At 36.2% G+C, this 20,633-nt stretch overlaps 1 protein-coding gene across 1 annotated transcript in view; it reads left to right on the forward strand.

The window, feature by feature from the left end:
* Positions 1 to 20,633, forward strand: part of ARIH1 (ariadne RBR E3 ubiquitin protein ligase 1) — a 103,396-nt gene that overhangs the window by 29,728 nt on the left and 53,035 nt on the right. The window contains exon 2 of the mRNA XM_019735959.2: positions 15,254 to 15,321. Coding sequence (XP_019591518.1) covers positions 15,254 to 15,321 — 68 coding nt within the window. The remainder of the gene's footprint in view (positions 1 to 15,253; positions 15,322 to 20,633) is intronic.

Consider the following 20,633-nt stretch of genomic DNA (forward strand, 5'->3'; position numbering starts at 1 on the left):
TTCCAGAAGCGATATGTGACACACAGGGTTGTCATGATGGAGGATGATGACACGAAAGAGGACGTCCAGAACTGCTTCAGAAAGTGGCGAGAACGATGGGATGAGTGCGTTCGAAGTGAGGGGGAGTGTTTGGAGGGGGATTAATGGCAATGTGTCTTTGTAATACATTTTTTAATTTAAACATTCACCATATTTGTTGATCATACCCTGTATTCATTAACAAATTTTGGTATATCAGAATTACATTTGTAATTCAAATGTTTACTTCAGCAAAATTTCAAATTATGTATTGCCGATCTACAGAATTCTAGGTAGTTGGTCAAAACTTGTCAGTGTTAAATTGTATTTTAAATAATCTCCAAGAGTAGTGAGTGAAAGTGTGAAACTTTGCTGAATCTTCCAGGCAGCATCTTTAATGGGAAAGTCTCAAGAATATTACCCTCGGGCTGGCTCGGTGGCTCAGGAGGTTAGAGCTCCGTGCTCCTAACTCTGAAGGCTGCTGGTTCGATTCCCACATGGGCCAGTGGGCTCTCAACCACAAGGCTGCCAGTTCAATTCCTCGACTCCCGCAAGGGATGGTGGGCTGTGCCCCCTGCAACTAGCAACGGCAACTGGACCTGGAGCTGAGCTGCGCCCTCCACAACTAAGACTGAAAGGACAACAACTTGAAGCTGAATAGAACCCTCCACAACTAAGATTGAAAGGACAACAACTTGACTTGAAAAAAAAAAAAAGTCCTGAAGTACACACTGTTTCCCAATAAAGTCCTGTTCGCCTTCCCCAATAAAATCTAAAAAAAAAAGAATATTACCCTCAACGTTTTTCCTTTGTCTTTTACCTTCCTTCTCTTGAGGGTATCTTAGAAATATTAAAAGCTGGAGACTTTGAGGATTAGTGTTCTTTAGTTATAAATTCTTTTTAAATGCATACAGCTTATGAATCATCTGGAAATTCTGTGATTGTTCTCCTCAGCCCTCCTAAGCACCTCTCTGTATTGCTGGGCTAGAAAGCCAAAAACTTCATTCCTCAGACTATTTGCATTTAGGGTTTGGGATGTGAAATAGTAACTGTCATCTAAATATATATGTGTGTGTGAGATTTGAAAGGAGTTCCTTTTTCTTCCCTTTTATGCCTCCCCCCATTTCTGCAGTAGCAGAAATGCAGCATTGCACTGTTCATTCTTCATCTTTCTGTGTTATCAAGGGACATTTGTGACAAAGGCAGCAGCTAGACTGTTATATTGTGTACATCACCTAGCTTCACAGGTATCTAGGTTGTTGTGACAGTAGTGGCTTCCTGATTCCAACTTTCTAATCCTTGGATCATAGGTATCTGCCATTTCTTCTTAAATTTAGTAGTTCCATTGGTGACTTAAGGGGTGAGGGCTCCTGGTGATTCAGTTGTGTAATGCTGTGTCATTTCCTGTAGACATAGCTTTACTGCTCCTCTTCTCGGTCCTTCCTTTTATTAACTCCCCCTGTGTTCAAAATATTTAGTTAGTGCTTTCCATCACCTGCACCGAATCCTGATTGATCAAAGTCCAGAGCATGTTTTGGTGACAAGATACTGCTGTTCCATTTTGTATATGGTACTGTATGAACTTAGGATACATAAATAATTTATTGTATGTCATTGACTAAGCATTAATTATATTGCAGCCTTTTAGTGACTCTTAATGTAAAGCTCTCAACATACTTATATACCTTTAAAGGGAAGAAAAATATACCTGAGTTACACATGATAACTTCTTAGAAGGAAATGAAGTATTTTTTTGGAAATGAAATCTTTTACAGTTAGTGTAACCAACTCTCAGAATGTCACTTCCTATAGCATATATCAGTGCTTCTCAAACTTTAATGTGGATACAAATCACCTCAGGAACTTGATGGTCTGATTGAAATGAAGATGTGGGTTGAGACCTAGGATTCTGCATTTCTAACAAACTGATTTGATTGTGATTTTGTGAACCACACTTTGAGTAGCAAGTCCTATGCTGTTTATCATTAATTTATAGAAGTAATAGTTTACATTTCTATTCATATGTTTATGAAGAAAAGAAAACCCACATCTTTTCACTCCACTCCCAAACCAGTACCCAGAGATGATAACTCTCAGGGACAGCTTTCATATCCTTCTAATTTTTTATTTTTATTTCATATACAATATGTCATGGAAATTTACTTTTTTTTTTTTAACACATAAATGGAATATTGTACAGTGCTCGGTAACTTGCTTTTTTTTTTTTTTTTACTCAGTAGTATCTCATGGATATCCTTAAACGTCACTACATACATGTCTGTACTTTTAGTTGCTGCGTAATACATGGTACCTCAGAGATACTGTGGTTTCAGTTATAGACCATCGCGATAAATGAATATCTCAATAAAGTGAGCCGCATGGATGTTTTTGATTTACATTACATTACATTAAGTGTGCAATGGCATGTGTCTAAAAAATGGTGTACATACCTTACTTAAGAAATATTTTATTGCCAAATGAAGATTCCAACTCGCTGAAGGCTTAGATGATGGCTAGCACTTTAGCAGTGTCTCTGTAGCATGTAGTGCTGTTTGATAGCATTTTACCACAGTAGAACTTCTTTCAAAGTTGGAGTCAATCCTCTTAAACCGTACTGCTGCTTTATGAACTAAGTTTGTGTAATATTTTAAATCCTTTGTTGTCTTTCAATAGTCTTCACCAGGAGTAGATTCCATCTCAAGAAACCACTTTATTTGCTCATCCGTAAGAAGCAACTCCTCATCTCATAAAGTGCATCTCTTCTTATGAGATTGCAGCAATTCAGTCACATCTTCAGGCTTCACTTCTAATTCTAGTTCTTCTGCTATTTCCACCTCATCTGCAGTTACTTCCTCCACTGACTTCAAAACTCCTGTTAATGTTGGTATTTTGACTTCTTCCCATGAATCACAAATGTTCTTAGTGGCATCTAGAATGGTAATAATTTCCAGAAAGTTTTTAAATTTACTTTGCCCAGATCCATCGGAGGAATCACTATCTATGGCAGCTATCTATAGCCTTACAAAATGTATTTCTTCAATAATAAGACTTGAAAAGTCAAAATTACTCCTTGATGGGCTATAGAATAGATGCTGTGTTAGCAGGCATGGAAACATTAATCTCATTGTCCGTCTCCATCAGAGCTCTTGGGTGACCAGGCGCATTGTCACCATGCAGTCAGATTTTGAAAGGAATCTTTTTTTTCTGAACAATAGGTCTCAACTTTAAAATTGGACTTAAAATATTTAGTAAGGCATGTTGTAAACAGATATACTGTCATCCAGGCTTTGTTGTTCCCTTTTAGAGCCCAGGCAGAGTAGATTTAGCATAACTCTTATGGGCCCTAGGATTTTCAGAATGGTAAGTGAGCATTAATTTCAACTGAAAGTCACCAGCTACATTAGTTCCTAACAAGAGAGTCAGCCTTTCCTTTGAAACTTTGACACCCGGCATCGACTTTTATCTCCTTAGCTGTAGAAGTTGCAGATGACATGTTCTAATATAAGGCTGTTCCATCTACAGCCGCCTTCATTATCTTGGCTAGATCTTCTGGATTACTAGCTGCAGCACATGTTGCTTCACCTTGCACTTCTGTTATGGAGATCGTTTTTTCCCCTTAAACCGCATGAACCAACCCTGCTACTTCTAGCTTTATTCCTGCAGTGTCCTCACCTCTCTCAGCCTTCATAGAATTGAAGAGACTTAGAGCCCCGCTCTGGATAAGCCTTTGGCTTAAAGGAATGTTGCAGGTTCTGTTTGGACTAAAACTTTCTGGATATCAGCAATAAGGCTGTTTTGCTTTCTTCTTTTTTTTTTTTAAATTTTTTATTGGGGAACAGTGTGTTTTTCCAGGGCCCATCAGCTCCAAGTCGTTGTCTTTCAATCTAGTTGTGGAGGGCGCAGCTCACTGGCCCATGTGGGAATCGAACCGGCAACCCAGTTGTTCAGAGCTTATGCTCTAACCAATGGAGCCATCCAACCGCCCCTTTCTTATTATTCTTGTGTTCACTGGAGTAGCAGTTTTAATTTCTTTAAGAATTTTTCCTTTGCATTCACAACTTTGCTAACTGGTACAAGAATCCTAGCTTTTGTCTTTCTCGGCTTTCAACATGCCTTCCTCACTAAGCTTTATTATTTCTAGCCTTTGATTTAAAGTGAAAGACTTGCAGCTCTTTCACTTGAACACTTAGAGGCCATTGCAGAATTATTAATTGGTCGAATTTTAATATTGTTGTGTCTCAGAGGAATAGGGAGGCCCGAGGAGAGGGAGAGAGCCAGTGGAAGGGGAGGCAGCAGAGGGAGAAATGGCCGCTTGTCAGAACATACACATTTATTGATTATGTTCACCATCTTATATGGGCACGGTCTGTGACATGTCAGAAACAATTATAATAGTAACATCAAAGATCACACTGATCACCATAGCAAATATGCTAGTGGAAAAGTTTGAAATAGTGTGAGAATTACCAAAATGGGATGTAGAGACATAAAGTGAGCAAATGCTGTTGGAAAAATGGCGTTGATTGACGTGCTCAGCACAGGCTTGCCACAAACCTTCCATCTGTTTTTTTAAAAATGCAGTATCTGCAAGGCACAGCAAAGCAGGGTGTGCCTGTATTGTACTAAGTATGGGTGCAGCATGAGTTTCAGGCAGACTCTTCTTGGGAAAATGGAGGTTATTTTTGCTTTATTGTGTTTCCAAATAATTTACATGTGAAATTTCTTATTCTTATCCTTCTGCACTTGTATATTTCTGTGGGGTAGGTTCCAAAAGTGTAATCTCTAGGTCTTAGATCACATGCGTTTTAAATTTTGATCAGTTCTACCAAACTACACTCGTAAAAGTTTTTACCGAAGTTGCCATCTCTCTAACATGGGCCATTTCCCCGACTTTTATCACTGGATCTTATCAGTTTTTAAGATCTTAGTCATTGCAGTGGATTAAAACACTTGTTGTATTCAGGAAGTTGGATATTTTCTTGTTTTTCAGCCAGTTGTATTGTGTAAATTCATAAAACAGTCCATTTTTTTACTGGATTATTTGTCTTTTATAGATGTATTTCTTTTTATTGTTGGTGTTGCAAATAATTACATAGAAGTTTCTGTACTTTACAGCTTTTGGGTTCTAATACTGTTTAAGAAAGCATTACAAAACAATAGTCTATACATTTTGGCCATCTGCAGCTCTCTTCAGGGGCTTAGATTAAGCTAGATAGAAACATAATGTAGAAACATGAGCCCATTCTTGTCTAGGAAATTGTCAAACTGAGTTTTGAGATGAAGTCTGTAACCCATTTAATTATATTTTAGATCAAATACTAAGATGAATAAAAAGCTAGGCTTTGGAGGCCTTTCTGTAGTATGTTAATTTGGGTTAAAAAAAATCCCCTCCCCCTTCAGTATTCTGATACAGTAGTATTTGGCTGGGGGTGTGTCGTGCACATCAGTTTTTTAAAAGCTCCTCGATGATTCTGATGTACTACCGAGGTTAAGAGCCACTTGCTCAAAGGATAGAGGCTGATAGGACATTGATAGTATTATTACAGCCTCAGCTGGGACAGTTGGCATATGCAGACCCACTTTTTAAAAATGCAAAAGCAGAACTTTCAAAGCAAACATTACTCCTGTAACCCTAGAATGTAATTTTCTTCAAATTAATATAATAATATACTTCTGTATTCATGCGGGAGTTCACATGTGCTTTACTTTGCAGAGCCCCCATAGTGGGCAAACTATTTAGAAGTAGTAGCTCCTGATTCTGGCTGCATATCACTGTTATTTGGGAAACTTTAGGTAAAAACTGTGGGTGAAAAATACAGACACTCATGTCGTCCCACCCTAAACAATTGATCAGAATTGCTGATGGCGAAGTCCAAGTATTGGAATTTTTAAAGTTCCCCTGGAGATTCAAATATGTAGCCAAAATGGGGAACCATTGTTTTAGAGCTTATAACTAGAGAAAATTTGAGATTGTAGGTAGCTTTATTGTCCTAAACGTACTGCTTGCTAGTATTAGTTTTCTAATTATAGTTATTTTGCTTATTAACTTTTTGTGTGGTTTGTTTATAGCTTTAAAAATGAGAAACAACAATAAAAAACGGTGAAGAGGGATTTATTTATTTATTTATTTATTTATTTATTTATTTATTTAGTTTAACCAAGAGCTTGAATTGACTTTCCATTAAACTCATTTTGAATTTTGGTAGCACACATAGGTGGATTCCTTTCACCAGGCCCCAACCTAAAGAAATTAAATCAGAATATTTGAAGATGGTGCTACAAGCATTAGTTTTTTTAAATTTCCTCTAATATTCAGATCCTATTTACCTATTTTATTTTGGGTCAAGTCACTTAACCTCACCTCACCTGTAAAATGTAAGTAATGCCCACCTTGCATTAAGTATTGATGTGAGGATTAAATGAAATCAGAATGTAAGTAAGGTACCTGGCACTAAATAATTTCACGTCTATGTTCCTTCCGTTCAGCATTGCCCTTTGACACTCATACTTTTAACAGTCAGAACTCCATTATGGGTGCTCCAGTGTGGGTTAGATTGCTTTTATAATTTAATATTTTAAATTTATATTTTAATTTACATGCAATAAAATGTATACTTTTCGGTATACAATTCCATGAGTTTTGACAAATGCCTAGAGTTGTGTAACTACCACCACAATCAAGCTACAGAATAGTTCCATCGTTACCCTTATAAAATTCCCTTCCAGGTTTGTTCACATCCTCCCCCCTTATTCCCTGGCAACCGGGGCTTTGTGCAGCATCCCTACAGTTTTGCCTTTTCTGCCATGTCATAGAGATGGAATCATAGAGTATCTAGCCTTTGAATCTGGTTTCTTTCACCGAAAGTTTGCATGAGACGATTCCTACTGCTGTATATATGGATATGTACCACAGTTTGTTTTTCCACACCCCACTTGTGGAACATTTGGATTGTTTCCAATTTTTGCCAGGTAAAAATAATGCTGTTTTAAACATTAACGTATAGGTTTTGGGGTGAACATAAGTTTTCATGTCACTTAGGCCAGTTCCTACTAGTGAGATACTGGGGTTGTAGTAAGTATATGTTTAACTTCATAAGTAACTGCTTAACTTTTTCCTGTTGGCCTTCCCACCAGTGGTATAAAGGAGTTCCAGTTGCACCACACACTCTGTAGCACTTGGGATTGTCAGATTGGTCCCCCCTTGCTCCTCCCCCCACATTCAGCTCAGCTCTAGGTCAAGTCGGTTTCAATCTAGTTGTGGAGGGCACAGCTCACTGGCCCATGTGGGAATCGAACCAGCGACCTTGGTGTTATGAGCACTGCGTTCTAACCACTTAGGCAACTGCCCCTGCGCCCCCTGCCCCACACGCACACATTCTAATAGGCACGTTACGGTACCACGGTGGCTTCAATTTGTGTGGCCTGAATAACTCATGATGTTCACGTACTCCATCTGTTCGTGTACTTTTTGTTTATGCCTCTGTGTAGATTTTCTTTGAAGTATCAGTTTGAAATCATTTGCTTATTTTTCAAATTGGGTTTTTGTTTTTTTGTTACATTTTAAGAATATATATATTTAAAAATATATATTCTAAATGCAAGTCGTTTGTCAGATATGTGATTTGCAAATATTTTCTGCCGGTTTGTGATGTTTTTTCATTCTGAGAGCTATTTGCCTAACCCAGGGTCACAAAGATTTTCTCCAAGTTTTATAGTCTTAGATTTTACATTTAGGTATGATCCATTATGAATTTTGTATGAAGTCTGGGTATAGGTCAAAGTTGATTTTTTTAAAATATAGATGTCTTAATTATTCCAGCACTGTTTGAATTAACCCATTGAATTAGCACCTTTTAATAAATCTCTTTTGACATATTTATGTGGATCTACTTCTGGCTTCCATTCCATGGATCTGTGCATCCTTTTGCCAAAACTGTAGCTTTATAGTATGTTTTAAAATTAGGTGGTAGTCTTTTCAAAATCTCAGTAAGATTTTGATTGGTATTGAGTTGAATAAATAGATCAATTTGGGAAGAATTAATATTTTAACTACATTTGGCCCTTCATATCCGTGGTGTTTGCATCCGCAGGTTCAACCAACCGAGGTTTGAAAACGGTATTTTCAGTCCGTGGTTGGGAACCTGTGGGATGTGGAGGCCCGCTGTGTGCATCGTCCTTCACCAACGACGAGTGTCCTCAGAGCTTGGTGTCTGTGGGTGGTCCTGGGACCTGTTCCCCAGGGATACTGGGAGTCCCCACACCCACAAAGATGGTGTAGCTCTTCATTTAGTTAGGTTTTTAAACATTTCCTTCATCAGTATTTTGCAGCATACAGGTACTTTACAAGTTTTGTTAGATTTATACCTAAAATATTTCATATTTTGGTGCTATTGTAAATGGTGCGTACTTTAACTTTTTGGGACTTTAATTTTTGTGTGATTTCCAGTTATTCCTTGCTAGTATATAAAAATACTGTTGTTTTAAAATGATTATTGGTCTTGTATTCTGAGACCTTGTGAAACTCAGTAGTTCTTGGAGGTTTTTGTAGATCCATGGAATATTCTACATAGACAGTCATGTTATCTGTGACTGGAAACAGCTTTTTTTCCTTTCTAGTGTGTATGCCTTTTGTTTCTTTTTCTGCCTTATTGCATTTGTAACATTTCCAATGTGATGTTGAATAGAAGTGGTGAAAATGAACGTCCTCGCCTTGTTCCATATCTTAGGGGGAAAGCGTAGTCTTTCATCACTAGGTGTGATGTTAGCTGTAACTTTGTTGTAGATTACTGAGTTGAGGAAATTTCCCTTCTATTCCTAGTTTGCTGAGAGTTTTATGAGTACTGAATGTTGAATTTTGGCAGACTTCCTGCATCCTCTTGATAAGATCTTATGGGTTTTTTTCTTTAGGCTGTTAATATGGGCAATTAATGTTGAGTTTTTAAAAAAAGGTTTAACCGGCCTTCAATTCTAGGATAAACCCCACTTTGTTGTGGTGTAAATGATCCTTTTTATGTATTGCTGGATTGGATTTCCTAGTATGTATTTTGTTGGCAATTTTTACATCTTTGTTCATAGAGTATTTGTCTTTGATTTTTATATCAGGGTGATGCTGGTCTTATAATAAAAATTGGGAAGTGTTCTCTCTTCTGTTTTTTTGGGGGAAGATACTGTGTAGAATTCATATTTTTTTGTTCCTTAGAGGATTGGTAGACTTTACCAGTGAAACCATTTGGGTCTTGAGTTTTCTTTGTGGAAAGGGTTTAACTACGCATTTGGTTTGTCTTACAGATGTAGGAAATTGATGTTATTTCTTCTTCAATGAATTTTAATAGTAGTGTCTTTAAGGAAATTGATTTGCCTCATCTAAGTTGTAAATTAATGAGCAAAGTGTTGTTTGCGGTATTCTGTTATCATTTTTAATGTCTCTAGGATCTGTACGGATGTTTCCCTGTCATTCCTAATATTGGTGATTTGTGTCTTTTTTTATCTTGGTTAGTCTTTGCTAGAGTTCTGTTGATTTTATTACTAGCTTTTGGTTTTATTTTTTCTTGTTTTTCTGTTTTCAGGTTCATTGACTTCTGTTCCTTATTACTTTTTCTGATTGCTGTAGGTTTAGTTTGCCCTTTAAAAAAAACAAAACATTTGTGACTTTAATTCTTTTTTTTTAAAGATTTTATTGGGGAAGGGGAACAGGACTTTATTGGGGAACAGTGTGTACTTCCAGGACTTTTTTCCAAGTCAAGTTGTCCTTTCAATCTTCGTTGTGGAGGGTGCAGCTCATCTCCAGGTCCAGTTGCCGTTGCTAGTTCCAGGGGGCACAGCCCACCATCCCTTGCTGGACTCGAAGAATCGAACTGGCACCCTTGTGGTTGAGAGTCTACTAGTCCATGTGGGAATCGAACCGGCAGCCTTCAGAGTTAGGAGCACAGAGCTCCAACCACCTGAGCCACCGGGCCGGCCCTAATTCTTTTTTTTATATAACCATTTAATGCAGTAACTTTCCCCCAAACAATGTTAGCCACCTCCCACAAATTTGGTATGTTGTATTTTCATTTTTTTGTTGTTGAAGATGTTTTCTAATTTCCTTCAGGACTTCTTCCTTAACAATTGTCACCCCAATAAACTTTAATTTAAAAAAAAAAAAGACTTCTTCCTTGACCCCTGGTTATTAGTAGATGACTTAATTTCCAAATTGTCTGTCTGCTTGTTCAATGGATTACTGAGAAAGTAGTGTTGAAATCTCCAAGTATAATTGTGGATTTGGTCTGTTTTTCTTTCAGATCTATCAGTTTTTGCTTGATTTATTATTAGGCTTTGTTGTTAGGTGCAGACATTTAAGATTGTTATGTTTTCTTGGTGAATTGACCTTTTACCATTATGATGTGTTTTTCTTTTATCCCTGGTAATTTTTCTTGTTCTGAAGTTAACTTTGTTTGATACGAATATAGCCACTGTGGCTTTAATTTGACGAGTGTTTTGCATGATATATGTTTTTTTCATCCTTTTACGTTTAAACTCTATCATAACACTGAAAAATGGATTGTTATGGACAATATGTAGTTTCACCTTTTTAAAAAACACTGAGCTGTCTGTTACTTAGCGGCATTTCATTTCTATTTTTAAATTGAAGTTTAATTGATAATATAACATTAGTTGCAGGTGGTGCAACATAATGATTTTAATATTTGTATTTTGTCTTAAACTTTTTTTTACTATTTACATTTAATATAATTATTGATGTGGTTGGATTTTGGCCTTTTTAAATTATGTTTGTTTTTCCATTTCTGCTTTCTTTTGGATTGAAATTTTAAAAATAGTCCACTTCATAGATCTATTGGCTTTTTTAGTCATATCTCTTGGTCTTCTTTTTTTTCTTGGTTGTTGCTCTAGGGATTATAATACAAAAGTCTTCACATTCTGTTTAGAGTTAATATTTCACTACAAGTAAAACATAGAAGCTTTACAGCTGTATAGATGGTTTTTCTCCCAGTCCCTTTATATTATAGTTGTCATATGTGTTACATCTGTATACATTTAACCTTTACCCCTCACCATGACATGTTATACTTTTTGGTTTCAGCAATTTTGTATGTTTTTAAGAACTTACGAGGAGAAAAGTAATCTATAATATTTACCCATTTTCCAGTTCTGTTGTTCCTCCATTCTTGAAGTTCCAAGTTTCCCTCTGGAATCATTTTTCTTCCAGCTCAGCAACTTCTTTTAGCATTGCCTTTAGAGCACATCTGCTGGCAATGAGTTCTCATAATTTTCTGTTATCTGAGACTATATCTTCATTCCTGAACTATACTTTCGCTGAATATAGAATTCTAGGCTGACAGCTATTTAATATTATCCCGCAGGGCCCTGAGATACTCTTCTTTAAACAAAAATTATTTTTCTATTTTAGGATTGGATAATTAATTATTGATACATTTCCTAAGTTCACTGACTCCTTTGAGATGTCCGTTCTGCTCTTGAGCCCATCCAGTGAACTTGTATGTTTTTTTAGTTCTAAAATTTCTATTTGGTTGTTTTTTAGAATTTATGTTTCTTTCCTAAGAATTTCTTTAATTCATTTAAAGGTGTTTATCTAATGGATCATGATTTTAATAGCTGCTTTAAAAGACTTTGATAATTCTAACGTCCGAGTCATCTCTAGGCGTCTATTTCTTAATTGGCTTCTCCCTTGAGAATTGGTCAGTTTTTTTTGTTCTTTCTATGTCTGATAATTTTGAAATCTATCTTGGACGTTTGGAATATTATGTTGTATGATTTGCATCCTGTTAAAATCCTTTAGAGAATGGTGAGGATTTTTTTGTTTTAGTAAACAAGCCAACCCAGTTAAGTTCTTTCTCACTTTATGTAGGCAGTGGTTCCATTATCTGTTCATTTTTCAGAGCCTTTGCTATGTTGAATTTGCCCCTCCCATTCCCATCTAGGTTGTCCAGCCCTTGGGCAGTTGTTTATGATATACGCGTAATTCTGTTCTGAAAGCCTCTCCTGTACTTCTGGCTGTGTTGCACACATGCGCAACTTGCAGGAGAGCCCAGGACTTGGTTCATACACAGAGTTAGGGGTCTCCTTCTCCACCTTGCTCTCCGTGATTTCCCCTGCACTCGGGCTTCAGGGGCCCTTTTTATTCATTCCTATAGCCACAAGTATGGAGTTCTCTCGGTTTTAGTTTCCTGTCTGTCATGCCTTGAGATGAAGTGGCAAGAGGAAAAAAAGAATAGGGACTCCTCCATACTCTTCTTTTCCCCTGGGGCCATCTTCCTGCTTCCTCTACTCAGAGCAGTGATTTTTCTCTTGTGGTTTTTAGTAGTCACTCTGCAGCAGTGTGGCTTCATGGCTGGGCTGGCTTCAGCACAGGAGGGAGAAACAAGAGAAAAAGTGAACGTCTTCTCCTCACATCCTCCAGGAGTCTTTTGCCCCAGTAAAGATACCCTGTTCTTAGTTTTTGTTGATCACGCCTGCCGTCATGTCCCTGTTTGGCCCAGCCTTGTTTCAAAGCCAGGAAATAAAGGAGAAAAAAAACAGTGTACTCACCACTACCTTATTGGTTGTTCTTCACTTCCCTCCACAATTTGCCTGCTGTTATTTAGTTTTCAGAGTACTCTGTCCGTTGTATTTTGTCCAGGGCTCGTATTGCTAGTTAGAATCAGTAGAAGAGAGATACTACAGTGAGCTTATTACTCCATCTTGGCCAGGACCAGAAGTCAGATCGTTTTGTTTTTAAATAATCAACATTATTGATGTATAATTTTTATATAACTAAATGTACCCATTTTAAGTGTATAGTTTGAGTTTTGATAAATGTTTTTCCTCCTATAATCAACCGTCACATTTCAGAAATAGAACATTTTCAGTCCCTCAGAAGCTCCCTGTGCCACTTAGCGTTCTGCTGTCCTCTTCTCATCCTGTCCTGAATTACCTTTGGTGGAGGATGTAAACGATAATTAGACATATGACTAGTAGTTCAATGGCATCTTTAATATTGCTTTAGGTTCTACTGCATGGAATAATTGAGGGACTATTAGACCCAGATTATCCTCAGCTAGAATTCACAACTACTCCACTTAATGAGTTGCATGGCATTGGGTAATTTTTGTAACCTTTTGGAACCTAGTCAGTTTTCTCGTATTTAAAATGGGATGGATATATTTATATCTTAAAGAGTGCTTTGAGAACTAAATGAGATGTGTAAAGTACCGTGTACAGGGCCTGACATACAGCAGTAGATGCACAATAAATATTCCCCCCATCACCTTTCCTTCATGCAATGCACATAAATGATTTGAGCCAGCAGTGCTGAAATAGTACCCTCCACCCCCTGCGTAGCATAGAGCCCTGGCAGAATATATTTTGGCATTATCATGCCACTGTGGTTTAGATAAAATTTTTTCAGTAACATCCTATTGGGAAAAACTTTTGAGCATATATCTCCAATATAGTATACACGTTATTAAACACACAGAAATTTTTATAGGATGATGTGAAAAATAGAAAAGTCGTGTTTCTTTTACCCTGGAGAACCACTGATCTGATTTTCTGAATCCCTTTGGTGATGAGCACATTTGGGGAGGTCCTACCCCAAACCTAATAAATAAAAATATGGTGGTGGAACCTAGGAATCTGTGTTTTAACAACTTTTCATAGTAATTTTTGATGAACCAATAGCAGGTTTGGGAACCTGTGGCTGGGACCAATTTTCGATACTGGAACTCAGACGCAGGAAAGGCACCAGCATCAGTCAAAGAGGGCTTTTACCCTCCTCTCCCTTTTTTCTCTTTGCAAGTTAAGACTTAATTCCTGAGTTATTTTTCCTGAAGCACTCTGTCTAGTGGCAGAGAAGACAGTGTATTTGATGCCACCAAGTTAGTCACACAATTCTAGTGAATACTACTAGGCTTAACTCTCCCAATTGATAGAATTATTGTCCTTATTTTACATATGACTAAATCTAAATCAATAACTTTATTTAAATTGTAGGTAAATCCTGTTGTGAATACCTGTTATCAAACTCTTGAGTTTAAAAAAAAAATTGTTGAATCCCATTTCTAAGAAAGAGTTGGGCATGACTAATGTCTCTATATTCAGTACAAATAAACACATAATTGAGGATCGGTTAATAGGTTTCTTTTCACGTATTACATAACTCTAGTAGATTGTTGGTGTCTGTCTGGAGTGCTGTGTTAAAGGAGAATTCTTAAGGAGGTTCGGGTCCAAGAAGGAAGGAATACTAATGGATTAGTCAATTGTGCCTGGAGTGGTGGGTGCATGGGCGTCATAATGTATGCATCTTAGGCTTTGGGGAGTGTATGGGTATGTGTGTATTTTCCTGTGACGAATGGTATTTTTGAGAATAACTGGTAGAGATTTCTTTCATGACATAATTTTTATGTAGGATTACATTTTAACTAAATTAGTAGTTAACTAATACTATAGTCTAACTGTGGTAAAATAAGAGTGGTTTATGCACAGAGACCTTTCTTGAAATGTTACTTGATATAATTACATTATATGTGAAATCCAAATAAGCCAACTCTGTCTGATATTGTAACCAGCTCTGGTATCTTTGAACGAGTCAGTTTTAGCTCATCTCTTAGGCCCCATTGCATTTTAAGTTAAAATTCTGGACCCAAATAGTAAACTCACTAGTTTCATAGGAAATGGAAATATTTGTGACAGGATTGAATGATAGGGCAGTAAAGTTTTTATTTCATGTTAGCTTTTCCTTCTCAAAATGAAGTAACAACCTAAGATTATAGTCCATAAATTATTACACAGTACAGATAATTTGTCATTTTTCATTAAATATCTTTGAAGGGTCTTCTAACTTAGTGGTTTGGAGTCGTTTGAACTATTCAGTACCTAAGATGTTAGAAATCTTATTGATTAATAGTGTGTGGATGTAGCAGCTGTCAAATCTTAATTGCAAAAAAGTTAATTAGTGCATGATTTAATACAATAATTTTTCATTTAATTCCTTTTTGGCTTATTTTGAATTCTGCTTTAGAATCCTGTAGAATCCTGCCATATTAGTGTGACTTACTGTTTTTAAATAGTCTTGCTTCTCATAATTGAAATTTTGTATTTTCTTAGGGGAATAAAGAAATATCTTTGGAAAGGAAATTTGGGTGGGGTGTTACAGAAATTTAAATTCAACCTAAAGATTCAGTAAATGTCAATGAAATGCTGTTTACTTTAAAGTGACTTTTTTTCCCCCCTTCTTTAGAATCCAGCAACTATCACAAGAATACTCCTTAGCCACTTCAATTGGGATAAAGAGAAGCTAATGGAAAGGTAAGGAACTATCATGTCAGCTTTGTATTTAGAAGTAATACAGAAAGCCCGGGAAACAGAATTTACAAGAAGCAAGTAAGGAATTATTAGTTTATTTTATATGGCAGTCTGTGAACAAACCAATGGGCAAGTGGTGTCTGCTTTAATCTCATAGTCCTCATCCATAAATTTTGCAATAAATTTAGTGTTAAGAGAACTCAGGCTTAATGTTTCTTATTTTATTGTGGAGATGACCTGGGGGCTCTACTTCATTATCTTCTACCTGTTGTATATCCTTTATTTCCCCCTTTTTCCATATGTATCATTTTGATATATATGTAAACTAAGTTGGTTTTTTGAAAGTGCTTGAAACATTCTTGTAGCACGTGAATAAGTTCTTTTAATTACTTAAAATTTCTTGCCCATAAACCTTTAAATCTGTTAAGCATATTAATCACATTTATTCAATAAAAACAAAGTAAAGAAGTTTATCAGGGTATCCTGGCCACCAAAACAGCTGTTTGAACCGGTTTTCTGTTTTTGGTGCAGGATTATATTCCATGGATATTTTTTGTATTTTCTCTCTGGAAATGTTTCTAGTTCTAAAAGGGAAGAAATTACTGGGACTGGAAAATGACAGTACTAATGTCATTCTTAATCTTTCCTCTTCCTTAGATTGGAAATTGGGGATACTTGTTAAGGTGGTAGGGTGACAGCCTCGGTTCTTTCAGCCTTATTCTATCAGCCTAAAAGTAGCAGTCCTCATTTTAATAAAGAATTATGACTAGTTATTGGGAACTGAGAACCCAGATATTGTGAGAAATAAATGAAAAATATTTCTCACTTGATTTTACAACTGAAAGCCCTTTGTAAAGCAGACACTAGATAATACCAAGAGTGTTGCCCCATTTCTCATACCTTGTACCCCAGCTACAAGTTAATAGTGACAGTAATAGCTATCAATTTTTGAGCCCTCTGTGCCATGCAGTATTTCATTTTATTTTTCTGATAACTTTATGGGGCTAGAAACTGTTATACCTACTTAATTGATGTGGAAACTAAGGCTTAGAGTTTAATGTATTTACCTCTGTTTGTAACACAAGGAGTTAGCACTCAAACTCAGGTTTGTTGGACTTGAAAGCTTATGTTCTTAAACACATACCAACTATGCAGCTTTCCCAGGGTTCCTGAAGAATAAAATGCTCCTTGACTAGTGGGATTCTTTTTCCCTCATGGATCTCACCATCTCTTGAAGTCAGTGATATTTCTTAAGTTTGGTAACATTTATTTTCGTGCTTATTTTATGACACCTCTATTAGGAAAAGGTGTTTTCATTGTTTGTATTTGATACTCTCAGTGAACTAGACTTATTTACAGTTTTTTTCTTATTAATGTTTTTCTCCAAAGACATTCTGGATTCTGTAATACCATTGACACTACTAAAAGCATTTTTCAAATAAATTTTGTGCTTAAGTGTAGTCAGGATGAATTAAAAAGTCGGCAGCTTCTGGGAAACTTCTGTGAGTGTGTGAACTTTTCAGTTTCCCCTTGTTAATTTCAGGGTTTGTTTTATATATTCTGAAGCTACGTTATTGGGTACGCATAAACCTTTGTGTATGCACTATTTTTGTCTCATTTAATGAGTTTCACATAATATCCTATGTTGTCTGATATTAGCCCTGCTACACTCTATTTTATGATTACTAATATGTTTAGATTTAACTACTGCTGTTGTAAGTTGTGCTTTATATTTACCATGTTTGTCCTTTGGTTGTTTAGTTGCCTTGATCAAGTTTCTCGGCACCCCCCCCCCAATAATTTCACAGTTATATACTTTATTTTAGTGTTTCTAGTGGCCATCCTTAAAATTTGTATTTGCATAGTTAAAACTATGTTTGTAATAATATTTAATTGCAGTGTTTATATCCATATGTAATAATATTTAATTGCAGTGTTTATATCCATGCCTTGCACAAGACAAAAATTGTAGCATACTTTCTCTGTTATTTCTTCTCACAGCTTGATTAAATTGGTATTTGAATTTTTAATTTGATGTTAAGTAGTTTCACTCAGTATGTTTAGCTTTTTTTTTCTAATTTGTTTCTTGCATCCCACTGTTTTCCCCAAATTTACCTTTTTTTCTTCTAGGCTATGTTCGTAGTCACGTAAGTCAAGTCTCATAAATGATAAATTTTTGCATATTCTAAGAGAAATCCTTAATATTTTGAGATTTTTGGGGTTGGTTTTGAAAACATAGCCTTTGGGCCGTTTAAGTCCAGAGGGCCCATATTTTTGGTTTGGGGAAATTCTCAGCTGTTACTTTTTCAGTGTTACCTTCTCTCCATTCTCTTAATACTTTCTGGAATTTCTTTTGGTCACATATTGAAACTTCTGGATCTCTTTTTCAGGTCTTCTGATTTTTTCAAAATATTTCTTCTGTACTTATCTTTTTCTACTCTAGTCTGTGAAAGTTCCTCAGGTTTACCTTTAATTCACTAACTTGCCTTCCCCCCCCCCCCTCCAACTCATCAGGGATTTTATTCTGATAGGAATATATCATTTTACAGAGAAATTCAAAAACTTCTGCTGAAATTTTTTAAAGTTTTTTCAGCTACAGATGACATTCAATTTTACTTTATATTAGTTTCAGGTGTACAGCATAGTGATTAGACATTTATATAGTTTATGCAGTGATTCCGCCTGATTAGTCTAGTACCCACCTGACACTATACATAGTTGTTGCAACATTATTGACTATATTCTCTATGCTGTACTTTACATCCCCATGTATTTCTTACTCCCTTCACCTTTTTCACCCAGCTCCCCAACCCCTCCCCCACTTTTCTGGCAACCGTCAGTTTGTTCTCTGTATCTATAAGTCTGTTTCTGTTTTGTTTGTTCGTTTATTTTCTGCATCCATTCTGCTATTTAGCCATCTTGAATTTTTTATTTCAACAGTATCCAATTTATTCACTTTAGTAACTTTATTCTTGTTTTGTAGATGCTATCTCTCCATTATCGCTCATGACGTAACTATTAACACTGTTTTCTTTTAGACTGTTTATCAATAAATAAACAGAACTTAAAATATGTATTAGTATTTGGTACCCTTCCAAGTATATCATTTTCAGATTGGTCACATTCTAGGCTATAGTAAATTCCAAGGAAAATTGATATGCATTCTATTCTCATACTTCCAAGTAATTCTTAAAAACCAAAAATGAAATTACTAAAATAGTTAAAACTAATGAGAGTACGTGCAAATAAGGAATGTGGCTGAGAGTATGTACAAATAAGGAATACTGTACAGGGGAATATACAGTATTAACATTTTTATAAGAAGTGTTAATATTTAATTTTTATAAGAAAAAGATGTAGAAAACAAGCTAAGCCTTTGAAATAGGAAATTAGAGAAATACAAAATAAACCCCAAGAGAGTAGAATAAGTACTTAAGATAAAGCAACATTAATGGAATTGAGAGCAAAATTAAATAAATAAAACAAAAAGATAGTTCTTTGAAATGGATTTTAAAAAGGAATTAAAAGAATGAGAAGACAAGTCACAGATGGAGAAAATATTTGCAAAAGGCATCTGATAAAAGACTTATCTGAAATGTACAAAGAACTCTTTAAAACCCAACAATAGGAAAACAGTCCATTTAAAACATGGGCACAAATCTGAACTAGATGCCTCACCAAAGAAGATACACAGATGTCAAACAAGCATATGAAGAGTTACTCAGCGTCCTACAGCGTTAGGATATTGTTGATCACAACGAGATCCCACTGCACATCTATTAGAATGACCAAATTCCAAAACATTGACACCACCAAATAGTGGTGAGGGTTGGAGCAACAGAAACTCTCCATTGCTGGTGAGGAATCCAAAGTTGTACAGCCATTTGCTTTCAGTTTGGCAGTTTCTTACAAAACTAACATACTTTATCCATACAATCCAGCAGTCAGCCTTCTTGGTATTTACCCAAGTGAGTTAAAAACTTATGTCCACACATAAACCTGCACACAGGTGTTCATAGCAGCTTTATTCATAATTTCCAAAACTTGGAGCAAAAGATGTCCTTCAGTAGGTGAATGGATGAATAAATTTGGTACCTCCAGACAACAGAATATATTATTCAGCTCTAGTCATAAAAAGACACAGAGGAAACTTAAATGCCTCTTACTAAGTGCGAAGAAACCATGCTGAAAAAGCTGCATATTGTGTGATTCCACCTATATGGCATTCTGGAAAAGATAAAACTATGAGGTAGTAAGAAATATATCAGTCGTTACCAAGGGTTGGTGGTGGTGGAGGGAATGTGTATGCAGAGCCAAAAGGATTTTGGGGGCAGTGAAAATATTCTGTTTGAAATTGTTACAGTGGGAAAATATCACTACACATTTGTCCAGACACATACAATATACAGCACCAAAAGTGGGCCCTAATGTAAATGAGCTTCGGGTGATAGTGACGTGTCAGCATAGGTTCATTGGTTGGTCAAGTGCACCACTCAGTTGGGCGATGCGGATTGTGAGGGAGGTTGGGGAGGGGTGGGGGGGGGTTGGGCAGGGTTATATGGGACACTCCTTTCTGCTCAGTTTTGGTGTGAGCTTAAAACTGCTCTAAAAAAGGAAAGTCTGTTATGGAAAGGGGGGAATAAACTGCTGGCAAATGTGATGGGAGGGCAGGAAGGCACAGATAAACAATATTGGTAATAATGCATAATTGCAGATGGGAAAAATATTTCAAAATTATAAATGAATATACCGTGTACCACTTTTGGCAATATAGAAACATAACTATTGAATGAATTTATGGCCTAGTAGGATTTCTCCTAGGAATGGAAGAATAGGTCACCATTGGGGGGAAAAAGCTCATCTAGAGCATTTACTCCTTTAACAGGTTAACGAAAAGAAACTGAAAGGCAATCACAATGCCAACGATGCATTTAATATCATGAGTTTATTCATGATTGAGAAAAAATGGTTTTTAGCAAACAGAGTGTAATTTCCTAGCATAACAAAGGGCATCAACTAATAATCCACAGCAAAATTATACTTAATGTTGAAACATTAGGAGCAGGCCCATGAAATTAAACAAGGTTACTGGCTGTCACCACCATTTTAAACGTATTGAAAGTTCTGATAAAATAATACTTGGAAAATTAAAGTGGTATGAAGATAAAGAAGGAAATTTTATGTTAGACAATATAATCATTTACCTAGGAAACCCAAGAGAATCAACTGATAAACTGTTAAAAAGCGTTTATTAGACTCACCTGAGAACTTAAAAAACATATAATCCAGTGCCCACACCCCTCTCCATTCCCCCC

This window comes from Rhinolophus sinicus, linkage group LG03 (genome assembly GCF_036562045.2).
Source record: "Rhinolophus sinicus isolate RSC01 linkage group LG03, ASM3656204v1, whole genome shotgun sequence".
Classification (NCBI taxonomy): domain Eukaryota; kingdom Metazoa; phylum Chordata; class Mammalia; order Chiroptera; family Rhinolophidae; genus Rhinolophus; species Rhinolophus sinicus.